Here is a 16,347-nt window from a genome sequence, read left to right as displayed (position 1 = left end):
GTCAATAGTAAAGGATGTAATTTTTAAAAATATAAATGAAAGAAAGAGCAAAGTGGATTGAATTTTTTTTTTTTTTTTACTTTTTTATGGTGGTATTTGGAGAAGGCAATGGCACCCCACTCCAGTACTCTTGCCTGGAAAATCCCATGGATGGAGGAGCCTGGTAAGCTGCAGTCCATGGGGTCGCTAAGAGTCGGACACGACTGAGCGACTTCACTTTCACTTTTCACTTTCATGCATTAGAGAAGGAAATGGCAACCCACTCCAGTGTTCTTGCCTGGAGAATCCCAGGGACGGGGGAGCCTGGTGGGCCGCAGTCTATGGGGTCACACAGAGTTGGACACGACTGAAGCAACTTAGCAGCAGCAGCAGCATGGTGGTATTACATACAATTAAGCACACAAATAGATAAATTTTTACCTGTATCTACAACCATGTAATCACCACACACATTTAAGAGAACTAAAATTAAATCTAATGACTAAATCAGGTAGAAAAATAAAATCACACAAAAGCCATTAAATTAAATCCAATTATGTTCTCAAAGAGTCATTTTAAAAATGTACCCAATAATTAATAATCTTTATATGCCAGAAAATTTCTTACCAACAAATATTTCTCTTGTCCATAGACATAGACAGTGTTAATCGCATAGTACGATTTATGATCATCACGAATTTTCTTCTGCCTCTGAAAACAACCAAAAATCTCAGTATTTACAGTAAGAAATCACAGTAACTAGTTTTCATCAGCACATGTACTTTGTGTATATGTGTGGGTGTGTTACCAAAAAAAGGACATTCTTCCCTATGCTATATATTATTTATCAGTACAAAGAGCATATTGATTTTGTTTCTTAGTTCTTAGGCTCTAAAATAAGAGATGCATTTGTTCTGCAGAAAGGGAAAGCAGTAGCTGACAAGGAAGTAAACCGCATTCACTGAGCCACCTGCTGGCAATTCTCATTACACTATGATTTGGCCTGCCATTTCACCTGAAAATATGTCAGCCTCTTTACTCAAGGCAGTAGTCATAATCAGGTAGCAGCAATGTAGAGTGCTACATTTACTTCATGCCAAGCCCTGTGTCTGATACTTTCATATGTGTATTTATTTAATCTCCATCTAAACGTTAAAAAAAAAACAAACACCAAATGATGGCTAACACCAATAAAGCAAAGATAAAGCTAGTTCAAAGAGATTACTGGTACATTTTAGTTGTACTTTACTATTATACCTATATATCATCTAATAAGGTTAATGGTTATGAAAAAATTATGTAAACACATGACTATAAAAACCTACTGAGTAAGGTTCTAACTTTCTGAGCTCTCACCATTAAGTTTCTTCCCAGAAGAGCCTGAAGAACTCCACTTTTCCCACAGTTTTTCATCCCAATTACATTACATCGGAATACGTTTCTTTGAGTTTGTTTTTTCTGAAGGTCTATCTTTTTATCTCTTGTTACTAAAAAGGAAAATAAAAAGCTAATTATGTACCACATACACTCACTGAGGCTTCACTTCGCCTTCTGCAAAATATGATACTGATATTTATTATTTTTATGAAGCATTTGATCAATAAACAAACTGTATGATAGCCAACCTGTATGTAAAATGAAGTACAGAAGATAATACAGAAGGGCCTCTTTAGTAAAAAAGGTGCGATTCTGAAAGTCAGTTGTAAATTTCTAGTAACCACATATTGATTTTATCATAAAATAAGTAGTACCTTTATGTAAGAAAACAATATTCCCAAAATGAACAAAAATTACAATGAATGTAGCATACACTACATCCCATCTTTTTTTCTATTACTGTCGTAACAAATTATAAACTGAAAGATGCCACCTCAAAACGTTACTCTCGGGTCTATAAACAGAAAGGTGGTAGGCACTCTAGATTTCCAAGGTAAATCTGTGAAAGAGGCAGTGCTGAAAACAACCCTGCATCAGCAGAGCCACAGGCATCTTTCTCGAGGGAAAGAGACCTCCTTAAGCTGCACCCAAAGATCTGATTACAAGAAAGCTCACCAGAGACACTGTTTATAGTAGCAAAAAACTGAAAATGATAAAAAACACAAAATTATGGAATAGTTCAGTAAGTATATTATAGACTATCCATGATTATACATTATATAATATTAAAGGTATATAAAATACACATCGGTAACAGAAATATGTCCACAATATTTTGTTGAGTGAAAGAACCTCATGCTAGCTAATTCCTTATTCTTTGGTGCTGAAGTAAATACTGTCTAACTGGTTAAGTATTTTAAAGGGTACTTGCTCTGTCAATTTCTCATAGGCTGTCTTCTTGTAACAGGGCTTCCTGTAAGATACGTGCCTATTTTTTCCCACCAATTAGGATATAAAAACTTCTTGAAATGATCAGTTCCCTAATTTATTATTTCATATTACATCTATATATTTTTTTAAGTGGAGCACATTGTTTGGCAAGAATGCCTGTTTAACATTACGAGATCTGTAAAAAATTTATTAATTGGTAAAAGGTTATAAAACTGAGATGTACAATCAGTTCAATATCAGGATCATGTGTTATACCCATTGTTTTTAATGTTTAAAGAAAATTAAAACACAAGATGGACAGTAAATACTTTTAATGTCTATCAGATCAGATCAGTCGCTCAGTAGTGTCCGACTCTTTGCGACCCCATGAATTGCAGCATGCCAGGCCTCCCTGTCTATCACCAACTCCTGGAGTTCACTAAGACTCACGTCCATCGAGTCAGTGATGCCATCCAGCCATCTCATCCTCTGTCGTCCCCTTCTCCTCCTGCCCCCAATCCCTCCCAGCATCAGAGTCTTTTCCAATGAGTCAACTCTTCGCATTAATGTCTATAGCCTTCCCTAATTTTCATCCATGAAGTACCCTCAGGGATAGACTAGAAGTAAAACCTTTACTCTTTCTTTCTTGATAAATAAGAAATCGAGCATTTCAATTCAAAAGATTATCAAATTATGGGCAAACAAGAGTATAAACAGGAAGACTAATGAAGATGCATTTATTTTCACTCTTTTTACATATGAAACTGGAATCTTGAAAAAAAGTATCTAATTAAAGAGTATACACACTTACCTGTGATGGCTGAAGCCTGAGATTCTTGTTCAGTCAATATTGAATAGCCTAGATAACCCAAATACTCCAGGCACCGCTGTACATCTAAATAGGTCGTGAGCCTAGGAAAAAGTTGAAAACACGCGAAGTTTCTAAAAGAATATCTATTTTAAAAAATCACAACAGTTCAAATAATTTAACACCAGACCCAGGTAATTTTTGTCAGACTGCTTTAATTTCCCACATGCCCAAACATGGCCCTTCCTACAGTGGCATTCTTAGGGCAGAGAAGAAAGAGGAGATGCAATGTCAGGGGTGGAGGGGGCTCCTGTACCTACTCCATCGGCCTGGAAAGAGCAAAGCCACATGGATGAGCTTTAACCTTGGTACTCTAGGTAAGATCTACAGCACAGATATTTTATGTTATCTGCTTCCCCAGTTACATACTGTACTGCAAATACTGGCTAGCTAAGGATTTAATTCTGAAAGGGCTTGCAATAGGTGCAAAACTAAAAGGTTGAAAGGCACTTGAAATTAGTTGGCCTTTCTTATGAGATGAAAAAAAAGAACAGATCCTGGTGTTGAGAAAGTTATTCTCACCAAGGTTAAAGTATTAAATCATTATGTATAAGCAGAAGATTTTCCTATCGCCCTAGACAATAGGTCAACTTTGCTGTATCTAGACTGTAGACACCCTCACTAAGCCTAAGAGTACATTCAAAGCAAACAACAATCCCTCAAAGCATCTTCCACGTCAAGTAAAATATGCTCTCCCCACATTCCAAAAAATATGGGTTTCCCAGGTGGTGCTAATGGTTAAGAATCCATATGCCAACGCAGGAGATATAAGAGACGCGGGTTTGATCCCTGAGTCAGGAAGATTCCCTAGAGGAAGGCATGGCAACCCACTCCAGTATTCTTGCCTGGAGAATCCCATGAACAGAGGAGCCTGGCAGGCTACAATCCATAGGGTCACAAAGAGTTGGACATGACTAAAGTGACTTAGTACACACATATTCCAAAAATAAAAGAATTGTGCAATCAATAAAAGTGATGATTCCTATTCCCTTAATCAAAAAAGTATTAAAACACAACATTGCAAATCAACTATACTCCAATAAAATTGTTTTTAAAGTATTAATGTTTAGTTCCATTTTGATATTAATGTTTCCCTGTACATAATCCAAAAGCAAGCACATCCCTTCCTGATAAATTTATAAACATCTATAGTTCATCTTAGCGATAGCAGTGGCACTATATTAATAAATTCTGCTCACAGGCAGCTAAGATAGAAGTATTTCATAAGATCTGACAAATTCACAAAATAACGCATGTAATGTACCACAATTTCAAAGCAGCTGTAACTCTAGAGGAAAGAAGTGAGCTCTATACTCACGTCCACTGGGAAAGGAATCCCTGGTAGGTTATCCATCCTTTTTCATTTGTACAAACTGTGTTATTCACATCTGGCCCCCAAGGTATGTAAGGGAAAACTTTAAACAAATCTTTAAGCTCATCAGGTGACAAAGCACAGTCTCTATCCTGAAGATACACAAGGAAGTATACATAATGTTTAGATATCTAAGAGGATGATTCCCAAACGCAAGAGCCTCCTAATCTTGTAAAGCTACGCTTCCAAAAACTAACCCATGAAAATAAATTTTACATTTTATCAAGAAAACTCCTTGCATGTATGTATGGAAACCTATGCAAAAATCTATCAGAAACTAGACTTTTTCATCTTGAGAAAATAATAAAGTAAATAAGAAAAAGTATTTTTGCTAGTTTTAAGAGCTTTTGAATAATTTTTGGCTATGTGACATGAGCGGGGCTAGTGGTAAAGAATATGTCTGCCGATGCAGGAGGCATAAGAGACATGAGTTTGATCCCTGGGTCAGGAAGATCCCCTGGAGAAGGAAATGACAACCCATTCCAGTATTCTTGCCTAGAGAACCCCTTGGACAGAGAAGCCTAGTGGGCTAGAGTCCATGGGGTCGCAAAAAGCCACACATGACTGAAGCGACTTAGCACACATGACATGAGCATCCAATAGCTCAGTGAATAGAGCTACATTATTCACAGAAAAACATTTATCACGTATCACAGAAAGCTGCAGCCGAAAGCTTACCAAATCATGCTTATCAAAAGTACTTTGGAGAAACAAATATGCGTGATGATTTAATTCAGTAGTGCAATCAGGAGGTATTTTTAGCCTGTTGATGAAAAAAAAAGTAAAATAAATCATTAATCAAATATTAAAATTTAATTTGAGAAATGAATATGAAATTGCAACAAGTTCTTTTTGTAAGATGAAAGCACTTACAGAATATGTTTGCTGCAGCCATTTAGACTTTCCCAGGGGAAGTCACTGCATTGCTATGGCAATCCTCAGAAGAGCCAAAATAGTGCTCCTTCCAAGGTGACATATACATTTCCTTAACTATCTGAAGGGCAGGTTGTATTAAAAAACATACAGACAATACTGATTAAACTGTAATTAGTTTCTAGTAGTTTCTCCTACAAACCAATTGTAAGTCAAAATGATGAGCTTTATACAGTATCCACACTGTATTGAGTTAAAAATGATGTGAAGAGATGTTATTTCTGCCTGATGTGATTTCTGACCCACCCTAAATTTGAATCCATAAACATTTATCAAATGCACTGAGATACTGGGGGCATGAAAACACGACAGGCTCTCTACCGCTAGGGAACCACATTCAAGCTGGAGACAGAACACAAGTAGATAACCTCACTATCTCAGCAGAAAGAGGCAACGGCCGAGTGGGCAAACTACAGATGCTGGGGAGCTCCTGAGACAGCAGACACCTTGGTCTGGGGATGGGAAGGTGTCAGCACTGCTGAGAGACACTGTACTTGAACTGAGACCTGAAGGATAACAGACATGAATTGGGTTGGAGAGAGAAGAAGGAAGAGTAAAAATACCATGGGCAGAAGCCCAGGCTGGGAAATAATATCTGATTTGCAGACTAGAAGTAGTTTAGTATTTACTTCTAGAGTGAAGGCAGAGAGTGAGTCGGAGCAGACCAGATCAGGAATGACTTTCTATACCTGGTTAAGAAGCTTGGGCTTTACCCTGTCTTAAAGGCAAAGTGACGTGGCAAAATCTGTGTTATGTATCTATCAGTATTAATTCTTGCCACAACATGAAGAATGGGAGTAGAGAGTTTAATAAGGAGACTCAAGACGTGGCTCTAAAGCGGCTATTTTACAAAAAATTAAAGGTAGAGCGCACAAAGAAATTAAAAGAGATTTTAGTGTAAGTCACAAAGCCATAAAAGATGGAGTTTCCTTACTGTCATACTTTACAAAGCAATAAGCAACTTTCTATGTTCTGTAGAATTTATCTACCCACATAAATGGCACAGAAAAGAAAGCTTGATAAAAAGATCTTGGGACAAATGCATTCATTCCATACTTATTTATTGAAAAATCTGGGAAATTACTTGAGCCAAGTTTGAATAACTTTGACAAGGGAAGTTTCAACTTAGAACTGATTAATGGGCCAGGAATCCAACCAGAAAGTATTTTGCTTCCTCGGTGATGGGGAAGGAAAAAATGACAGTTTTTCTGAACCCTTACATGGAGAGCTAGCAGTACCATGCTAAAATTTAAAAAAAAGGAGAACATGAAGATAATGTGCTATTGAAAGAATGAAGAAAAAAGGCAAAAGGCTCAAAGGTCTGATCCTGGGAAGTCACCTCCCTGAGAAGCCTACTTCCCTTGGGTACAGAAGAGGCATCCTACAGTTACGCAGTCTCCTATCAGGATGATGCTGGGTTCATTGCTAAACAAACAGAACTTAAACACATCATTACTTAAAGGAAAATAACCACACAGAGACTGGTTGCTTAGGAAAAGTACTTTATCCTAAACTGAGAACAGGCTATAAAACTCAGGGAGGACAAAGAAAAATGCTAACCAATGTATTTTTGACTCCTTTGATTCTAAAAACAAGTTCATCTAGCTTCTCTTATCTCCTTCCTCAATAAAACCAATTTTAAAATATAACTGTATTCTCCGTAAGAAGAAGAGCAAGAGGCTGAGCCATGCTGTAAATCAGTGGCTCTTAAGTGGGGATCATCTCACTCCCACGGGCACATTTCTGGCTGTCACGACTAGGGGAAGAGGTGTTGTTGGCATCTAAGGATGTGCTAATAAACATCCTGTAACGCATAGAACAGGCTCTACAATAATGAATTATCTGGTCCAAAATGTCAACAGTGCCGAGGTTGAGAAACCCTGCTATAAACGGCTCTATAAATCTAAATTATTCCTAAGTAGCTCAAAGCCTACTACCTACATGCTAAATAAAACTTTAAAATACTGGCAAATGAAATCAATTAGAAGCCAAAGGTACATACAAGGGGAATAAATATTCGGGTGTCAAATCCAGATCGTCATCATAACCAAATCGTCGAAGCACAGTCCAAGTAGTCTCATGTCTCCCTCTCTGAATAAAAAGTGTGTGTAAAAAAAGAAAACCTGAAATAAAATAAATTAGTAAATATAGCTGATGTGAAAATGGGTACAGGGTGACATGGGAGGCAAGCATGTAACACACAATGGCAAGAGCTAGACTCACGACCACATGTGTACTAGCTGTGCATACTGAAGGTCAGATCAAAACCAAGTTCACGCGTGTCTCAAAGAGCTGATTTCAGAATGTACCTGTAATTCAGATACATTCAGATATCTGTAATGTATCTGTAATTCAGAATGAATATGTAACTTCATATACACCCAAGTCAGCAAAAGGTGGTACTGGATGAAAGGGCCAAAAACACATCCCAAGGTGTACACTGACATTCACAAAGTTATACGATAAAAACAAATGAAATCATTTTCGACATCTGTGTGCTTATTTCTGTAACGAGAAAACTGGTTTCTGATTTCACTGTGGCTCTATAACATATTTTACTCGGTACTTGGAACATTCGGTACTTGGTAAATTTGATTGGGAGACAAAATGTCTTCCTTAAAAATAATTTCTATTTAGAGGATGCTTATGAGTAATAAGAATTTTAAGATAAATTTGTTTCAGAATTCTTTTATCTTCAGAGGGAACTCTGCACTCTTGAAATCCAATAAATTTCCCTATCTCTAATTTATACTGACAGTGGAGGTAATTATCCCCACCGATGGCCTGCCTGCTAGCATTTTAGTTACACTAATAAACACAGACGCTTCCCTAAACATCTAGATAGCACTATAGACTGTTGCCTGCTGCCAAATTTTTTAAAAGTTTGAAAGGAGGAAAAAAGCACCTTTCACCCACCTTTCAGTGTCAATCCACTGTCAGCCACACCATCACTTATATGTTTTCTGACCACATTTTTGACATCTTCCAGAGCTTGAGGGGCTAAGGGAGTGTTAAAACAAATTCTCTGGCAAAAGACATAAAAATAAAGTTAAAAATAAATCAGCATTAAAGTCACAAATAATACAAATATTAATCCACAGAGCAACATTAAATCAAAGAGTTGTAACCAAAGGAAACAAATTCTGAATTAGGACAGCCTCTACTTTGTATTAAGTAAAGCATGTCGGACTAAGAAGGGCATGTTCTCCCTATCTTCCACATCGGGTTCCTAAAACACAGAGCTCTTTGTGTAACTATGTTATACAAAACCAAGTGGGAAAAATAATTCAGAATTCAGACTTCAAGTCATTCTTAATACACCCATTGTACACTGTGAAATGACACTCTCTCAGAGTCCCAACTCCTAAGCAAAAGAGATTTTATCCCATAGGTAAAGATTAAATAGCCTGATGTCAAAGAGAGATTTTACATGAAAGAAATGCATGTTTATCAAAATACCATTGGTCATGCCAATAAATTTTTTATAGCTTTTCTCAGCAAAAAAAAAAAAATCAAGATATACAAATATCTGAAATAAGAGAAAGCTACCTGGAAGAAGTTGAGTTCAGCATCATTGAGTGTACCATCATTATCTTGATCAGATATTTTGAATATACGAGTAAGGGCTTTTATACAGGCTGGTTTCATCTATAGATCATTGAGGAAAAATAAATTGTTTTAATGCAAATAGTTGGGATTTTAAAATATGATTTTCATAAATATATTGAGAATTCTGAATGTTTTCACTGTCAAATACATAACATCAAATATAAACAACATGAAAAATTAACTAAAGCAAAGCCAATTTTATCCTCAAGCCACTTTAAGTAAATGAGACAATATTTCCTTGGACCAATATCTGGAATAGTTAAACACTCCCTTCATGACCACATACCTCTGAAGATGAGCAAAAGAGAAATCCATCTTTAGGAAAAGTCATTCTTCCAGTCATTTAGAAGAAATGCCCTCTCTCATTCCATGAGCTGACTTATAAAACTATAGCAAAGGCTTTTCTCTCTCAACTTCTCTGATTTCTGACCTTCTAGCAGCAAAATAGGACTAAATGTTTCAATCTGTAACTTGTGTTTATGTGTGTATGTTCCGAAGCTGGGATATAAAATGTACTTCTTCCCAAGAAGATGACAAAACAGCACTGGTTGATGTGCAAAAGTTCTTTTTTTTTTTTACTACTTGCCTATTATAAGAATTATATTCTTCAAAAAAAGAACCTTGCCTTTTGTGACTCTGTAAAACCTTTATAAGAAAAGCTGCTGGAAATGTATTCTGACAATTTTTATTTTAGGATTTATAATGGATAGAACAAATATTTGACTATTTAAAATAAGGCCCACGTGCTTCTAATTTGTATAACTGCTATAGGAAAATCATGGTCAACAATTCTGAGAAAATGAAACTTTCAGGGAGATTTTTGAACACTGAGAATGTGGAGGGAGATATCTTATGGACATCTGAGTGTGAGAAATGAGCTGCTGAGGTGAGGAAATGAATACTTGTTAGTTTATTTACTCCCATGATACGGCTAACCAGAGAGGCTGTAATGATGAGTTTTGGTCACACTATCATAACAAACCTAAATGCATAAAATAATTTATTTTAAAAATAGTAAGGAACAGTTATCTTCCAAAATATGCACAATTCCTCCTCCTCCTCCTTTTTCTTTTGGTTTAAATAGGGGTTCTAGGAGAGCAATTTGATAGAATAATAAAAAGCCGAAATCGAAGATATAGAGAGATTAGAAAGAACAGAAAAAGAAGTCAAACATTTAGGGAGCATGGTTAGGGATGTCTTTATAAAAAAAATGCTAAATGGACTATAACCTATCACATCCATAATCATGAATAACTTTTTTTTTAACATTTTTATTTTGTATTGGGGTATAGCCAATTAACAATTTTGCTGATAGTTTCAGGAGAACAGCAAAGGGACTCAGCCATACATATACATGTAATGGATAACTCTTTAAGTAAAAACAAGTTATTGCTTCTGTAAGTGTGATCCTAATATTAGATATTCAAGATTACTAAAGATCACATTATATTTTATTTTCTCTTCTTTTAAAAATCTGTTGCATAATAATCTAGATGTTTCAAAAAGGAGCAAGAGGTAGAATGATGCAAAAACCAGAATCTAAAAATAACTTTTTATTTGCAAGTGTTTTTTCCTTGTTATCATAAAATGCTATGTTAAAAAAAAGTAACTGAAGAAAAATAAACAGTGATGCATTTTTCATTAAAGCCTGAAATGCATCAGAAGCTAAAGTGCTCTAAGGTACTGGCTCAATATGATATCTAATATTAACCATCTTAAAATACAACACAAAAAATGACTATTTCTTAAACGCATCAAAAATTACACTTCAATAAAACTTAAAAATGTGTTGTTTAGTTGCTAAGTCATGTTCAACTCTTTTGTGACCCCATCTTTTGTAGCCCACCAGGTTCCTCTGTCCATGAGATTTTCCAGGCAAGAATACTGGAATGGGGTGCCATTTCCTTCTCCAGGGTATCTTCCTGACCCAGGGATTGAACCCATGTCTCTTGAATTGGCAGGATTCTTTACCACAGAGCCACAAGGCAAGTCCCACCCCTCTCCAAAAGAGACAACTACAGTAATAAAAATAAACTCACTTTGCATGTAAGTAATCTAATCCTCACACAGATCTGTTTCATTATTAGCTAAGCAGAGGACTCCATGGGTCATACTGAGTCCATCAACCACTGGAAACATATTTCCAGTTCAGGCTTTAATTATCTTGATTTGACCTACCTACCTCAAATCTATGTTAAAAGCTTATGAATGTTATCTAAATAAAAGATTCTATTGTAAGTTTAGACTCAAAGCTTCTACTTGTATAAATGAAAGCATATAGTCTCTAAACGTTACAGATTCTACCTTAGGCAGGTCTGCCTAAGTAATGACCAACAGATGGTAGTCATTAGGGAAGGGAGGATTAGCAGATTAGCAGAACTAATAATAGGCCTAAGAAAAAAGTAGCAATTAGAGAACTGAGAACAAACTAACAGAGGGGATTCAATGTACTGCCACGCTAAGCTCAGAGGTAAATCTCTATAGAATGAGACTGCCTACTGGACTGCTAGGAAAGTTCCAGAATCTGTATTTCAAACAAGTATTTTAACCTAGTGACTATTATGAGGTGAATTTAGGAAATATTGAATTAAGGGCAAGTTCAGTTCAGTTCAGTCGCTCAGTCCTGTCCGAACCTTTGCGACCCCATGAATCGCAGCACACCAGGCCTCCCTGTTCATCAACAACTCCTGGAGTTCACTCAGACTCACGTCCATCAAGTCAGTGATGCCATCCAGCCATCTCATCCTCTGTCGTCCCCTTCTCCTCCTGCCCCCAATCCCTCCCAGCATCAGAGTCTTTTACAATGAGTCAACTCTTCGCATGAGGTGGCCAAAGTACTGGAGTTTCAGCTTTAGCATCATTCCCTCCAAAGAAATTCCAGGACTGATCTCCTTTAGAATGCACTGGTTGGATCTCCTTGCAGTCCAAGGGACTCTCAAGAGTCTTCTCCAACACCACAGTTCAAAAGCATCAATTCTTCGGCACTCAGCTTTCTTCACAGTCCAACTTTTTGTTGGCAAAGTAATGTCTCTGCTTTTGAATATGCTATCTAGGTTGGTCATAACTTTCCTTCCAAGGAGTAAGCATCTTTTAATTCCATGGCTGCAATCACCATTTGCAGTGATTTTGGAGCCCCAAAAACTAAAAGTCTGACACTGTTTCCACTGTTTCCCCATCTATTTCCCATGAAGTGATGGGACCAGATGCCATGATCTTCGTTTTCTGAATGTTGAGCTTTAAGCCAACTTTTTCACACTCCTCTTTCACCTTCATCAAGAGGCTCTTTAGTTCTTCTTCCCTTTCTGCCATAAGGGTGCTGTCATCTGCATATATGAAGTTATTGATATTTCTCCCAGCAATCTTGATTCCAGCTTGTGCTTCTTCCAGCCCAGCGTTTCTCATGATGTACTCTGCATATAAGTTAAATAAGCAGGGTGACAATATACAGCCTTGACTTACTCCTTTTCCTATTTGGAACCAGTCTGTTGTTCCATGTCCAGTTCTAACTGTTGCTTTCTGACCTGCATATAGGTTTCTCAAGAGGCAGGTCAGGTGGTCTGGTATTCCCATCTCTTTCAGAATTTTCCACAGTTTATTGTGATCCACACAGTCAAAGGCTTTGGCATAGTCAATAAAGCAGAAATAGATGTTTTTCTGCAACTCTCTTGCTTTTTTCATGATCCAGCGGATGCTGGAAATTTGATCTCTGGTTCCTCTGCCTTTTCTAAAACCAGCTTGAACATCTGGATCTGGAAGTTCATGGTTCACATACTGCTGAAGCCTGGCTTGGAGAATTTTGAGCATTACTTTACTAGCGTGTGAGATGAGTGCAATTGTGCAATAGTTTGAACATTCTTTGGCATTGCCTTTCTTTGGGATTGGAATGAAAACTGACCTTCTTCAGTCTTGTGGCCACTGCTGAGTTTTCCAAATTTGCTGGTATATTGAGTGTACCACTTGCACAGCATCATCTTTCAGGATTTGAAATAGCTCAACTGGAATTCCATCACCTCCACTAGCTTTGTTCGTAGTGATGCTTTCTAAGGCCCACTTGACTTCACATTCCAGGATGTCTGGCTCTAGGTGAGGGATCACACCATCGTGATTATCTGGGTCATGAAGATTTTTTTTTTTTTTAAGATCTTTTTGTACAGTTCTTCTGTGTATTCTTGCCATCTCTTCTTAATATCTTATGCTTCTGTTAGGTCCATACCATTTCTGTCCTTTATCGAGCCCATCTTTGCATGAAATGTTCCCTTGGTATCTCTAATTTTCTTTTAAGAGATCTCTGCTGCTGCTGCTAAGTCGTTTCAGTCGTGTCCGACTCTGTGCAACCCCATAGACGGCAACCCACCAGGCTTCCCTGCCCCTGGGATTCTCCAGGCAAGAACACTGGAGTGGGTTGCCATTTCCTTCTCCAATGCATGAAAGTGAAAAGTGAAAGTGAAGGCGCTCAGTTGTGTCCAACCCTCAGCGACCCCATGACTGCAGCCTTCCAGGCTCCTCCATCCATGGGATTTTCCAGGCAAGAGTACTGATTGGGGTGCCAAAGAGATCCCTAGTCTTTCCCATTCTGTTGTTTTCCTCTATTTCTTTGCACTGATTGCTGAGGAAGGCTTTCTTATCTCTTCTTGCTATTCTTTGAAACTCCGCATTCAGATGCTTATATCTTTCCTTTTCTCCTTTGCTTTTCGCTTCTTTTCTTTTCACAGCTATTTGTAAGGCCTCCTCAGACAGCCAGTTTGCTTTTTTGCATTTCTTTTCCATGGGGATGGTCTTGATCCCTGTCTCCTGTACAATGTCACGAACCTCATTCCATAGTTCATTAGGCACTCTATCAGATCTAGTCCCTTAAATCTATTTCTCACTTCCACTATATAATCATAAGGGATTTGATTTAGGTCATACCTGAATGGTCTAGTGGTTTTCCCTACTTTTTTTCAATTTAAGTCTGAATTTGGCAATAAGGAGTTCATGATCTGAGTCACAGTCAGCTCTTGGTCTTGTTTTTTGCTGACTGTATAGAGCTTCTCCATCTTTGGCTGCAAAGAATATAATCAATCTGATTTCGGTGTTGACCATTTGGTGATGTCCATGTGTAGAGTCTTCTCTTGTGTTGTTGGAAGAGGGTGTTTGCTATGACTGGTGCATTCTCTTGACAAAAGCCTTTGCCCTGCTTCATTCCGTATTCCAAGGCCAAGTTTGCCTGTTAGTCCAGCTGTTTCTTGACTTCCTACTTTAGCATTCCAGTCCCCTATACTGAAAAGGACATCTTTTTTGGGTGTTAGTTCTAAAAGGTCTTGTAGGTCTTCATAGAACCATTCAACTTCAGCTTCTTCAGCGTTATTGGTTGGGGCATAGACTTGGATTACTGTGATATTGAATGGTTTGCCTTGGAAACGAACAGAGATCATTCTGTCGTTCTTGAGATTGCATCCAAGTACTGCATTTTGGACTCTTTTGTTGACCATAATGGCTACTCCATTTCTTCTGAGGGATTCCTGCCTGCAGTAGTAGATATAATGGTCATCTGAGTTAAATTCACCCATTCCAGTCCATTTCAGTTCACTGATTCCTAGAATGTCGACGTTTACTCTTGCCATCTCCTGTTTGACCACTTCTAATTTGCCTTGATTCATGGACCTACCATTCCAGGTTAATATGCAATATTGCTCTTTACAGCATCGGACCTTGCTTATATTACCAGTCACATCCACAACTGGCTATTGTTTTTGCTTTGGCTCCATCCCTTCATTCTTTCTGGAGTTATTTCTCCACTGATCTCCAGTAGCAAATTAGAAAGAAACATTTCAATTAAGAATATAAACCAGGATTAAGGAAGACTAAATCAGGGTCAGATTAAGGGATAACTCAGATTCATATTTCAGAGAAGGGAATGGCACCCCACTCCAGTACTCTTGCCTGGAAAATCCCATGGACAGAGGAGCCTGGTAGGCTGCAGTCCATGGGGTCGCTAAGAGTCGGACACGACGGAGCGACTTCACTTTCACTTTTCCTTTCATGCACTGGAGAAGGAAATGGCAACCCACTCCAGTGTTCTTGCCTGGAGAATCCCAGGGATGGGGGAGCCTGATGGGCTGCTGTCTATGGGGTCGCACAGAGTCGGACACGACTGAAGCAACTTAGCAGCAGCAGCAGCAGCAGCAGCAGATTAATATTTATACCAGAGGTCAGCACTTTTATAGTAAAGCAATTGAGAAAGACATAATAATAATGTCTAAGAATAAATAAAGACATAGCAAATACTTTAGGCATTGGGTGCCAATAGGCAAAATCAAGGATATCATGTAGGTACTTACACAGCAAGAAATAACCAAATTTCCACAAAGTTTTTATTAATTAAATTTAAAATATAATAATAAGTGAGTATACCTTTGCTCTATAGGTCTACTAATATTACAGAAGGATAGAATTCTTCTTGGAGGGATATCGATTGGCTTAGTTGGGGTTCAAAGTCAGTGTTCCCTATCTTGTAATAAACTATAATGGAATATCGTTCAGTTCAGTTCAGTCGCTCAGTCGTGTCTGACTCTTTGTGACCCCATCGATTATACACGCTGGAGAAGGAAATTATATAATGGAATATAATCTGCAAAAAATCCTACAAAAACAAAAAAGACCACTATGATACATACCCAAAACTAACTCAGTATTGTAAATCAACTATACTTTAATTAAAAAAAAAAAAAAGCTAGCTTTCCCTATCATGAAAATCAATTGCAGATTTTCATCTATTAATGCTGATCTGTAATGAGATTTAACATATTTCATCTCTGAAAATGTCTTTTTAACAATCCCAATAGTGACACTGATCCATAAACATATAACTTTCTTTGAGCACATTCATCACTTGGAAGGCATTTATAGAATTCTATTTCATTCTTTTCGTGATATTCGCCTGTTAACATGTCATTACACTGCAGATTAATCAGTTCCAACTGAAGGTTGGGTGGAAGCTCCTCAACTGCATGGGCAAATGGATTAGGAAATTAAAAAATTTCCTTTGCATGTGCATCGAGGTCCAAAAAAAACTGATGCTGGAATTATAGCTCAGAAAATATATCTGTTTTGCCATCTGAAGATCCACTTTTTTCTCTTCTTGTTTTGGCATATGTATGTACTGGTAATAAAAAAATAAAATGCCACTGCACAGGGGTACATGCGGCACATGAGATGCTGCTGCCAAGTCTGCAGTGTGTGAGTGCAGCTCGCAGGGCGACGAGCAGTGGTGTGATGACAGTCACCACAGACAAGCTCT

The 16,347-nt window shown here is 37.7% G+C and overlaps 1 protein-coding gene across 10 annotated transcripts in view; it reads right to left on the bottom strand.

Annotated features, from left to right (window-relative positions):
* Positions 1-16,347, bottom strand: part of RHOT1 (ras homolog family member T1) — a 65,421-nt gene that overhangs the window by 17,884 nt on the left and 31,190 nt on the right. For 6 of the 10 annotated variants that reach the window (XR_008713193.1, XM_055577213.1, XM_055577216.1 and 3 more), the window contains exons 9-17: positions 9,009-9,107; positions 8,376-8,484; positions 7,462-7,582; positions 5,205-5,289; positions 4,473-4,618; positions 3,098-3,198; positions 1,336-1,466; positions 607-690; positions 278-355 (exon numbers count right to left, since the gene is read on the bottom strand). Coding sequence is in view for 9 of the 10 variants with exons in the window: in XM_055577213.1 (XP_055433188.1) it covers positions 278-355; positions 607-690; positions 1,336-1,466; positions 3,098-3,198; positions 4,473-4,618; positions 5,205-5,289; positions 7,462-7,582; positions 8,376-8,484; positions 9,009-9,107 (954 nt within the window). In the remaining variant the exon portion in view is untranslated. The remainder of the gene's footprint in view (positions 1-277; positions 356-606; positions 691-1,335; positions 1,467-3,097; positions 3,199-4,472; positions 4,619-5,204; positions 5,290-7,461; positions 7,583-8,375; positions 8,485-9,008; positions 9,108-16,347) is intronic. The other 4 variants (XM_055577214.1, XM_055577218.1, XM_055577217.1 and 1 more) reach the window with 1 other exon arrangement.

The sequence above is a fragment of the Bubalus kerabau genome, chromosome 4 (assembly GCF_029407905.1).
Source record: "Bubalus kerabau isolate K-KA32 ecotype Philippines breed swamp buffalo chromosome 4, PCC_UOA_SB_1v2, whole genome shotgun sequence".
Classification (NCBI taxonomy): Eukaryota; Metazoa; Chordata; class Mammalia; order Artiodactyla; family Bovidae; genus Bubalus; species Bubalus kerabau.
This window is presented reverse-complemented; position numbering and strand designations above follow the sequence as displayed.